General features: G+C 41.7%; 1 protein-coding gene across 1 annotated transcript in view; it reads right to left on the bottom strand.

The window, feature by feature from the left end:
• Positions 1 to 12,275, bottom strand: part of LOC138510286 (cytochrome P450 1A4-like) — a 186,338-nt gene that overhangs the window by 21,339 nt on the left and 152,724 nt on the right. Inside the window, exons 5-6 of the mRNA XM_069625816.1 lie at positions 10,490 to 10,613; positions 8,350 to 8,436 (exon numbers count right to left, since the gene is read on the bottom strand). Coding sequence (XP_069481917.1) covers positions 8,350 to 8,436; positions 10,490 to 10,613 — 211 coding nt within the window. The remainder of the gene's footprint in view (positions 1 to 8,349; positions 8,437 to 10,489; positions 10,614 to 12,275) is intronic.

Genomic DNA, 12,275 nt, shown 5'->3' with positions numbered 1-12,275 from the left:
TCAAAGTCCTCCAGTTGTGAGATGAGTAGATGTAGTCCAAGGAAGAGTCAGGCTTCATCCCCTAATGATCCCCAGGGCAGATGGGGTGACCTGCTGCTGGAGCAAACCCTGCCTCTCTGCAAGCCACAGTGGAACCCAGGATCTCACTGTGATGAAGGACTCCTGCAGGTGCATGCTACCCTTCCCTTGTTTGGGAGCCCGAGAAAAGAGCTACTCTAACCCCTGACTCGCTGGGTTGGGACTCAAAGCATGCAAGAGCTAAGAAAGCCAGGATTCCCTTCAGTTCTGTCACCAAAACACTGTCACATTGCCTATAGCAATCCCACTCTTCAAACCGCTGTCCCACAAGTTTGAACTAGTTTGCCGCCACACCATGCCAGCTGAAGCGTACTGTTGCTTCACTTCGAACAGAGAAGAATTATTGCACCTGCAATCGTTATACTGCTGTTGGAACCACCAGCCTTTTCATTGTCGATCCAGTTGACAGTTGACACGACCCTGGTTTTGTTCCCGAACCACAACTTTCGAGCGCATTGAAGTGACTTCCCTTATGCATCCTAAAATCAGCCCGTCTGCCACCAAACCTCAACCACTGAACCTGGTGATCTCCACAATCTGCATTGCTCGAGTAGCATTTCAAGCCACAGAATTCTTCAGTTTTGACTCCGGCTTGACATCAGTTTGCTGCTGAACTACCACGAATGGTGAATTCCGACCTGAATTAAACTGCAGAACAGCATGAAGAAGCCTGGTTTGCCGTTGTCAAACTGCGAAGTATTATTGACTGATAATTGTCCCAGGCCCATTTTGGGCTCCATAGACTGGCTAGATCACATTAATCCCTTTTGCAACACACCGTTTTTAAACATTGTGGTTTATATTGCCTTTACTCCCTGGGGGCCTCATTACGAGGTTGGCAGTAAACCATTGGTGCCACCGGCGAGTTGCTGCCAACCCTGTAACACTGTTTCCGTCACCTGACTTCCCAGTGCCACCAGGACATTACAACTCCCGGAGGATCGGGAAGTCAGATGCCGGAAAATTTTAGTCCCCATTCCAGTGAAGTCCCGCTGCTAACGGTGCCAGTACCTCTGTGACCCGCTTTCTGGGGCCGTTGCACCCGGCAGGTCACACCTGCCAGGTGCGACATCCCTGGCAGGCAGAGTTATAGTTTTCCGGTCCAGAAAGGGTGCTGGTAAGTTGCTACAGGCACCCTTATTTCCAGACCAGCAAACTCGGAATGAGGCCCCCTGTCTCATTACCCTGAGTGCTGCACTATATTCTGTGTTTTCTCTACAGAGGTGGGCATTGTAGTATTTTCTGTTTAGTTATTATTGCATATTGTGTGTTTAATTGAAGTATATATATATATATTCAGTGAAAAAACTTTGTTAAAGGGACGTTATGGTTAAGTTGCGCTACTAAAAACCTATGAAATTCAGTGAAAAAACTTTGTTAAAGGGACGTTATGGTTCAAAGTAAAACCGAAAAACCCCTGAAGTTCGTCAGTTATGGTATAATCTTCAACTGCCAGGTGCAGGTCCAAATTTGCAACTTCATGACCCTCACCATTTTATGGGACAATCGCCAAGGACCAATATGCCCTTACGCAGTACTAGCGGCTACAAACAACATACCAACCAATAGGGTGGTCTAATGGCTCGTTTTTGGTGCAACCTTCCGATTATCAGAGCGACCATTTACTGCTTTTATCATAAACCAACAGCCTATCTACCGCAAAGGAACAACGCGTGGCTCCAAATAAACTTTGCTGATCGACAGCAGAGACAATAGCAAATCGCTGAATATTCACTAAACATTTCATGTGAAATAAATGTACTTTACCAAATGTACAATCCTGCTGTTTACTTTTAAACCACAGTTTCATATTCCGAATTGTGGCGCACTGAGTTGTAAACTGATCTAACACCCTCTGTACCGCAAAGGAACATCGCGTGCCTCAACATGAACTTTTGCGGATCGACAACAAAGACAAATGCAAATTGCTGAATATTCTCTAAACATTTGATGTCAAATAAATGTACTTTACAAAATTAAAATCTTGCTGTTTGCTTTTAAATCACTGTTTCATATTCCGAATTGCGGCGCGCTGTGTTGTGACATAATATGTGTTGTCTTCCGGGTTCTGTGTAAAGTCACTTAGGACTGGAGAGGACCGGGCGCGTTTCATGACGCACCCTGTAACGTCACGGAGAGAGGCGGGGAATATGAATGCTTTGATAATATCAGGCTTAGGGGCGGGAGATATGATTTAGTGTTGCAAAAGCAAGTCAGCCAGGTCAATAGCGCCAGTCAAAGGATTATCACATAATGTCGGCGCACACCAGCCGGATTTATCGTTTCTTTAGTGGACAAAAAGTTAGTTGACGCCCATAGGAAATTGTACTATTAGCGGACAAAAGGAGTGGTCTTAAAACACTTTCACCCTGACAACGAACAATACAAACAACGTTCTCAGAACACCCCCATTTTGTGTAATTGCAACCATTTCGGGACACCGCGAGTGTTCTTAGAACACATTCAACTAGACAGATTACAATACGGACAGCGTCCTGGGGACACCCCCAGTTTGTGTATTTACGAACAATTAAGTACACCGCGAGTGTTCATAGCTAATTTTTACCTTCCTTGCGAACAAAAATGACACATACTCCGTCCTCTAAACACCCCACCATTTAGTTTATTTACAAAATGTCAGAACAGCCGTGTTCTCCGCGGACAAATCGAACGCAACAAAAACGTCTAGCACATAAAAAACAAAACATTGAACCTATCTCATACTCCCCCACCCTCCCCAAACACTCTTACACACCAACACAGGGCACTAAATACAATTTTGTATCCACGTTTCACCGCGTTGTACGCGGTCGACGGCAAATACAAGATGGCGGGTGCCACAGAAAATCTGACGCGCTCCACGCCCCTCGCCGTCCAATCAGCGAACACGTCACATGTCCGCGGACATGACGCAAGGCCATGGGCCAATCGGGGTGCTGTCCGCGGAGCGAACAGGGAAGTCCGTCCGCGAAGCGAACACAGATATCACTAATTTTTTTGCCTTACATTTTGGTCATTTTTAAAAAAACTACTGGACGGATTTACACCAAATTTGCAAAAGCACGCTTTCAGGACCAGGCCGCCGCTCCTGCCGCAAATTTGGTGTAATTCCGTCCAGCTGTTCGGGCTGTAGCCGTGCGCAAAGTTTTTTCCCATTCAGTCTACGGGAAAAAAAGTTTTGGGACCCCCCTCCTATAACTTTTCCCCCCCTGGACGAATCCTCACCAAACTTTGCAAAAAAAATCAGAGTGGGCAAAGTTTGGTGAGGATTCGTCCAGAGGGAGCGAAGTTATAAGCTGCCCAAAAAGTGCTCTTCTTATGGAAACACCAACTTAACCATAACTACAGCTATGGTAAGCTATGCAACCATAACTCACGCCACCACAGTGGACTGCTAAGACTAACACCTAGGACATCAAAGATGACATCACAAATATCATTGATGACATCACTGATGACATCACATGTCTAGCACCTTCTTTTTGTTCACTTGGATATCTAGGCTAGGTGGTTTTATTTACTGACAGTCAGAAACTTAACATTCAAAAGGTATTACATTTATAGATGTTGCTATTATCACATGTTCTTACACTATTTTCCTTAGAATTTAATCGCATCTTATGATGTACATATATAGGGGAAGAAGCAGGCCTGAAACACAGCAATCATTTTTGTGCATGAATACAATCATGTAGATTATACACAGTTGCTAATGATACTGCCTCTTGTTTGCTTACTTTACTCTCCATATATAAGCCCCATATTTGTATGCATTGTAGTCTATTTATGTTTTGTGTGTATTAGTACAAATATGTAGTAAGTGATGCATTATTAGCTACTTAGTAAATGTTTCACAGTACGGAAAAGTCTGATACAGAAACATTCACCGTTTTATTATATAGCTTTGGAAAATTACAAATACTGCACCTCTATGGTGTATGCTGCATCCAATACCTACATTTCTGTATGAGTAGATTCCTGTACTAGAAAGAACACTGCAATGGAATGTTCTTTAGAACACTACATTGCGTAATGAAGTATGTATTTTATTACACATCTCCCGATAATCCCTGATACTTTTTTGCCAACATTACATTCACAAACCCTTATATGAAAAGTATATGCACATGTGATGTCATCAGTGATGTCATCAATGATATTTGTGATTTCATCTTTGATGTCCTGGGTGTTAGTCTTAGCAGTGCACGGTGGTGGCGTGAGTTATGGTTGCTTAGCTTACCATAACTGGTGAATTTCAGGGGGTTTTCGATTTGACTTGGAACATAACGTCCGTTAACAACGTTTTTTTACTGAATTTCATAGGTTTTTATTAGTGCAACTTAACCATAACGTCCCTTTAACAAAGTTTTTTCATTGAATTTCATAGGTTTTTATTAGTCCAACTTAACCATAACGTCCCTTTAACAATGTTTTTTCAGTGAATTTCATAGGTTTTAATTAGTTCAACTTAACCATAACGTCCCCGTAACAATTATTTTTTTAATTGAATTTCATAGGTTTTTATTAGTGCAACTTAACCATAACGTCCCTTTAACAAAGTTTTTCATTGAATTTCATAGGTTTTCATTAGTGCAACTTAACCATAACGTCCTTTTAACAAAGTTTTTACATTAAATTTCATAGGTTTTTATTAGTCCAACTTAACCATAACGTCCCTTTAACAACATTTTTTCAGTGAATTTCATGTGTTTTTACCAGATTATTCATTTTTCCTACAAGTTACTAATATCATACTTACCAAATAAAACAATATTTGTGTCCAATTTACAAAGTGTCACCTTAAAACTTTCCCACCTTCTAGAATAATTTTTGACACTTCTATAAACTTTTTGCAACTATTTCAACTAGTTTTGCATCCGTAGACGTCTACGAACATCTGACTTCATTGCGGACCTTCAGGACAGCGCCACATGACCATGCGCTGGCGCGCGGCATGATGACGTGTCCGAGAACCCGTCCGCACTTCACGATAAGATCCGTCTTTTGCAGACAGTTCGGAACTGCATTTTCTACTGATCTACGGACTTTCAACTTCAAAATTTCCCTTGCACACCTCCTACACCTGTTCATACTCATTATCCATTACCAATCTAGTACACAGTACATACTTGGAAGAATTTTATCAAAACTGCTATTTATCTTAAAAATGGCATCAGTTATTGCCATCCCTCCTCCCCAAGAGACACCACCCCACCACCAGCTGGAGGACCTTCAAAACAAAAAAAGCCCAGTACTTTCAAAGACAATGAAGAGGACCAAGAAGATGAGGTAGAGGAAGTGCCTACTTCTAGCACCAAGATCGAAACATGGGTGTGGCAGTTCTTTGCTACTGTTGGGAGTGTACCAAAGGTTAAAGCTACCAAAGTGAAATTCACTGAGTGCACTCAGTTGCAGGCTACCTGGACAGTACTCCTACAGGACCACCTCCATGCGCCGCCACACCAAATCCAATGAACGCAATGCTCTCAGAAAGGTTGTTCCTTTCTAAGAAAGTAGTAAGCTGTCTTCCTCCAACTCATCTTCCTCAACAAATACTGTAAGCACACAGCCTGATGTCTACGGGCAATGGTGTGTTATAAATAAATAAATAAATAAATAAGGAGGGCTACGGACCATTATCGTCCATTGCAGCCCCTGAAATGGGGTATAGGCCATTAGCACCCCTGGTTCCCAGGGTAGGAACCCACGGTGCTAAAACATAGATTTTTCTTCCTATAGCGGGACGCAGGTGTCCCGCTGTAGGAAGGAAAATCCTTTTCCAAGACAGCCAACATGGAAAGAGAAGGCGGGGCTCCATACACAGCCCCTCTTCCCTTGCCATGGCAGCTTGCAAAACCCTATGAACATATTACCACAGGCACTTTTTTTTCCCTTTCAAACCTATCCTACCTTCGAATAACTTTACCACATAGCCGGTCCCAGGTAGACATAGCCACTATAACCCCATTTTTCGTCCCTAGCGGTCATCCCCAGTAGCCAGATTGTCCGCGTCATGACCTTATGCCATGACCCAGACAATCTGGCTACTGCCCATGGCCACAGGCTATACCTCAGTCACCAAAGGTATATGCCAATTTTTTGTACCTACATTATTACACTTGTAAAAAAATAAAACACGGGAACATTTGCAAAACCATACTTTAATGTCCTTGCCAATGCTCCTCACGAGTTTGCTCGAAATCCACCCATGTTTTATTTTTTAAAAAGTGTCAAAATGTATGTACATACAATAGTCATATAACTTAGCCCCCACTTGACAACATCCGTTCAGTCTTTACACAAACATTGAAGGTTGAGTCTATAATCTTTCTCAAAACTTTTGTCCGAATTCGTCAAATAGCAACAATGTTATAAGTCATCTAAAAATGTTAAGATCCCCTCTAATTTCGCCCCCTCTTGAGAAAATCCTACCAAACTTTAGATAACCATTTATTTCTGAATCCAAAATAGTTTTGCCAAATGTTGTGCAGATTCGTCAAATGACACCACATTTATATGCCTTTACAATATTTTGGGACCACTCTTTGCTCCCTCTTGACAGATTCCCACAAAACTTTGCAAAATCATTCAAGATTAGTTCTAGAATGCAATTGCAAAATTACATGCAGTTTCATTGGATGGCAAAAGTTATAAGCCATCCAAAAACTGCTTTTCCCCAACCCTGTAGGTTTCTAGGACATCTGAAATGTCCGCGAACACTACAGCACTGCCCCAGGACATCTGGAGTGTTCCCTGACTTTCAGGGGGGGGTGAAACAACCCATTTTTGGCTTCTTATGGCCCTATCCAACCCAATCCTCATCCCCCCCACATCCCCAGAGATTGTTTGTTGAGTTTGACAAGTGAAATGCTGCTTTTATTAAATTGTTTTCACCACGCTGCCTGCGGACCCCAAAAAAGTCAGCGAATCCAAGATGGCGGGTGCTTCAGGGAACCGATGCATTTCACGTTTTCTCATCAGCCAATCAGCGACCGCGTCCCGATGTCCACGGACCACACAAAAGTCTGTGAATTTTCTGGCCAATCGGAGGCCAGTCCGCAGACAGCACAGCCTATCGGGGGCCAGTCCGCGGACTGAACAGGGAAGTGAGTCCGCGGAACAGACATAGATATCACACATTTTTTTGCCTCACGTTGTGGTCATTTAAAAAAAAACGACTGGACGGATTTTAACCAAATTAACAAAAGCACGCTTTCGGGACCAAGCCGACGTTCCTGCCGTAAATCTGGTGAAAATCCGTCCAGCAGTTTGGGCTGTAGGCGTGAACAAAGTTTTTTCCCATTATGTCTAAGGGAAGAAAATACATTTTTGGACCCCCGCTATAACTTTGCCCCCCCCGGACCAAACCTCACCAAACTTTGCTAAAAATACATTTTTTTAAAAAGTTTGGTGAGGATTCGTCCAGGGCGAGCGAAGTTATAAGGCACCCAAAAAGTGCTATTCTATGGAAACAGCAACTTAGCCATAACTACATGGACACTACCGCGCCCATTTAATATACATTGTAAAGAACATGGATTGGACAGTCCTTCATTTTGTACTGTGTACTTGCTGTTTGGGTTGCTATTGTTTCACATTGACATCCCTCCTGACAGTATGGCCTTCTCTCTGCCTATGTTTCCAAAAAAGCCAAAGGATGTACATCGCTTTACTGTGCTGGTTTTACCTTTACGATTGGGTTCACTCTTTGTTTGTGGAAGTGTGAGGGCTGACACTTTGCCTCTACTCATCCGTGTACTCCTGCAGGGCAGACATCAATTAATCACAAGAAGACAGGAATGACTCAACATGTCAATGGGACATCCTGCCTTGGGAACCAGGATTTGCATCATCTGCATGGTGAACTGTACACTGCAATGAGTTAACAACCACCAGTGCCAGCAAATTCTGCAACAGATGGAACTAAAAGTAACATTCTGTAATGCGGAGCTGTGATTGCAAAAATGCCACCAATTGCATAGCTGAAGCAGTCCGAGTAATAACTGTGCTTACAGTGAAATATAGATCTAAGACATCAAATAATCCAAGAACAATTACAAGACATGTGAGAATTGAAATTGAAATATGAATTTTCTTCTGGAAATATGATGCTTTCTGAACGAGTTTATATACTTTAAAGTTACAGGTGTACAATGCCACAAAGCAAATGAAATGTAAGGACATAATATGACATCTAACAAGAGAACTTAGATCATCTCAAGAGGCCTAGAAAAGATTGCATGTTAGACAGCAAAACCGCTTTATACTTACTCATCATGATTTATCTGATAGAAATTCAGTAAAGTGGTTGTTTTACGCGGAATGAAATACCCATTAAGAACGGTATCTTCTGTTGTACTGAAAAGCAAAATGTTTCACACAATAAAATCTTAAGCACAAAGTGCATTGTCATAAAAGCTATGACATTAGTCATCTTGTCCTTACTAACAACATGAAATAAGCAGAACCATGCAATATTACATACTAACATGTGTTAGTCTAGGAAAAATATGCAACTCTATATTCCCTGCATGTATTTATTGGGAGTTTTATCAAGTATGAATTAGGCCCGAAGCGTGTGAAAGTTCTGCCCGAAAGTCAATGAGAGGGGAGATAGACTGGGTATGGGGAAATGGGAAGAACTAAAGTCAAATACACAATTCCCTGCACATGTTTCAGTGTTGTGTTCTTTTGGGAGAGAATGTTAAGAGGGTAGGTTCAGGTAGGTCCCTTCATCAGTTAATGTTAATGTTAAAGGATATTTGTACCGTGCACTATCACCACCGGAGTGGTCCTCTGGCGCTCTGGCGGCCCTGAAACAGTAACATATGACATTGTGTAATAGGAAATATAGAATACAATTAGAAATGGTGGGCCAATGGATGAAGTCCACAGGTATTTACGGGACGACGTCCTTTCATTGAGGGATGTTGTTTCGTGTTTTTTTACCGCATATTTTTTCGGGAATATATAAAAAATTAAAGGCAATAGGGTGATCGGGTGGGGGGGTGAAAATAAAAATTAAAATTACAGCCAGATTTCCACCAAGGACAGTGCTGCTTTCGAGTGGGGTCAGGGGTTGGTGTGGATGAGTCTTGTAAAACCACTGCAGGGAGACGGCGAGAATGAGGACAGCTCAGAGAGGTTCTCTACTCGAGAACTACATGCAGACATATTGCTCTTTTTGTAGCACGAAAAAAGGTGTTTAATCAACAGGTATGTCCTCTATTTTGACCGTAAAACATTCCCAACGCATGGCAGATATAGCCATGCAAGATGATGTCTATTGCTTGCATTGCATAACCAAGTACAACAAGACACAGAAGTTATCACTGTTAGTGAACGAGTCCCAATGGACCCTCCCTTCAATGGTACCAACATCCCGAGTTACATCTTTGAATTATTGCGAAAGGTGCAGAACACGTCGTCCCGCAGCTGGCAAAGAGACATTTGCGTCGGTTATGCCAGTTCACAGTAAGTGCCCAAGGTCTCCACAGGTAGTCCAGGGAGAACCTCTCAAAAGGTAACCAGCAAATATTCATCACACTCCACCTCCTATAAAATGTGGTTAATTACCCTCCCTCATACAATCCTTCTGGTGAAAATTGTCAGTGAATTCACTGAAAAATATCAGTGGGACGACAAAACAAGGCTCACATAAATTAAATCTACCACCTAAATGTTTTGTTCCATGAGAACTCCTATGCACTCAGTATATATTGGATAGAACTGGAGAGGAAGCTACTTTTGGATGGGAGAACATCCCCCATATCCTAGGAATGGCCCATGCTAATTGTTGAAAGAAATCTAGAAATAGATTAATGTAACTGCATGACACCACTGGCTGGTTTCAAGAGACTCAACAATAAGTGCTACGTTTTGGGATCAAACAAGTTTCTGAAACACACACAAGGCAATCATTTAATAAGGGGGTTGCACTAATGGGGTAGGGTCAGAGCAGGATTTAACTGCTTGGTTTTGTGAAGGCAAATTGGCGGTGACTGGAAGCCGGGATACACCAGCACAACTGACAGAACATCTACCTCCAAATCCAGGGGTATTGACAGAGAGTCAGCTCGGTTAGTGGTAGGAGGGAGATGTTTCTTTCCACCAACCACAAAATGGACCCTTAAGTGACAAATCATAGTACAAGGGGATACAAAGCTTACATTACGATGTTTCAGAATGCCAAGATTTTGAGTTAATTCTCTGCATATAATCTTGTCATGACAATGCCCACAAGCTATTTCGGCTACTTTAAGCTTTCAGAAGATTACAAAACTTATCAATCACATATTGTCAGACTAGTATGGATATGTAAAGACTCCAAATGCTCTTTTTTTTTCCTTTTCAATAACTTTCAACATTGGATTTACACAAATAATGCTTGTAAAGCAAATGTGGTTCTTACCAATGTGGTATAGGAAATGGCATAAACGAAGTGTGTCGGAATATTTCATTAATGAACCCTTCGGAATAGTGCAAATCTTTCCTGTCATCAAATCTCGGCAGCCGGTTTCCTCCAATCTTTTCATCTGCAAGAAGTGGCACGTGGTCAAAAAGCAGGGAATGGAAATTCATTCAAGAAATCTGCATCACTTTTAGAAAGTTTTCACAGACACCAAGTTCAATATGTGTTTCCAGATCGCAACTTTGCCAGCATGCCCACACTTGAGGCGAGTGAGTTAGTGGCCAACGGACGGTTTCCTTGGCCAAACGACTGAATGATCTGATTGTAAAAAAAGGCCCTTAAAGTGAACTCCACTATGTCCAATCACACTTAATAGTTCAGAGAATTGATAGTTCACATGAACCTCACCCAAAAGCATCCTGGAGACACATACAGGTAATGTTATCCCTGTGCAGCAAAATGAGTCCATGCAACTTGCAAGAAACAGTTGAACACATAGTTGCAATGGTTGTTCCGTTGTGTCACTGTTTCAAAATTCTTTTTTAAAAGAAACATTTGGCATGGAATATAAGATGATTTTCAGATCAAAATAATGGCAGTCCATTTGGAATGTACTGTTAGGGTTTTGATGTGAATTAGTAATCTGCTGTCCAGTCCAAATTCAAATGTATTAGTGTAACCAAAAAATGATTTCTCTTAGCGTTGCCACAACTAGTGCCTGAAAAATGTCAGACTGGTTCCAATCACAGTGGGAAAGGTCAATGTGTTTGCTTCAAAGCCATATGAACCAAGCATACACTGGTATTAATAATTATTCATAGAAACAATGCAAACGAACGCCATCAGATGAAGTACTCATTCGAATATCAACTGAATCCACCTTGACTTTTGTCACATGTTGTTATGATGTATTAACAATAATAAGTGAGTGAGCTGGTGAAAGAGTTAGATAGTGAGTTAATTTATTGAACAAAAACTCCTAATCTTTACCAGAGTACAAACACTTCAACAAACAATGTAGTACATTTCCATAAATAATGCAGAGGAAGGATGTGAAAATAAGGATGAGTGTGGCCATCACATCCCAGGGCTACAGGTCTATTGTAACAATATTAATTACGATTAGCACCCGGGCAGTGGGAGCCATGCAATCAGATGGCTAGGAACACGGGCTTGAACTGCTAGTACACACTTGCGTTCCTGAGTCCTTCCCCCTCTCTCAAGCCGCTCAGTATGCCCAACAATATGCCTTCTCCCACCTTATCCTGGATCCAAGTGCAATGACCGGGCACAAAATGACTTTGCACTGACTTTGCACTGGCTTTGCACTGCAAAAATACACTTTGCACAGTTGCATGAATTAGAGTGCATGTTGGCAATGCAAAGTTACTTTTCAGCAGTGAAAAGGCACATAGGATTCGTGCAAAAAAATCCATGAATCTGCCCTTAGAGCCTAATTCACAGAGGCGTTTTATAATGGCAACCCCCCATTGGGAAACACTCTGTCAATCAGGGCCATTTTAATGTCATCTCTTACATACCTTCAGAAAAGAACAGAAATAATTGATTATTATTTTTAATTAATTAATTGTTTACTGTACAATTCTGCCTGGTAATTTAACTGTTCTTAGGTGAGAACAATCCATATTTTACTATTGTGAATGAGACGGTTATCATCCACCGACTTAGTTCCTTTTACCTCCACTTCCACCACGAATCAAAGAATCATTTAACACAGATAGATTTAGCCTGATATATTACACAATTGTCATGAAATCTACTCGAC

This window comes from Ambystoma mexicanum, chromosome 6p, assembly GCF_040938575.1.
Source record: "Ambystoma mexicanum isolate Mex_15411 chromosome 6p, UKY_AmexF1_1, whole genome shotgun sequence".
In the NCBI taxonomy this organism is placed as follows: Eukaryota; Metazoa; Chordata; class Amphibia; order Caudata; family Ambystomatidae; genus Ambystoma; species Ambystoma mexicanum.
Note: the sequence above shows the minus strand (reverse complement) of the source record. Positions and strands in the feature narration are given on the sequence as shown.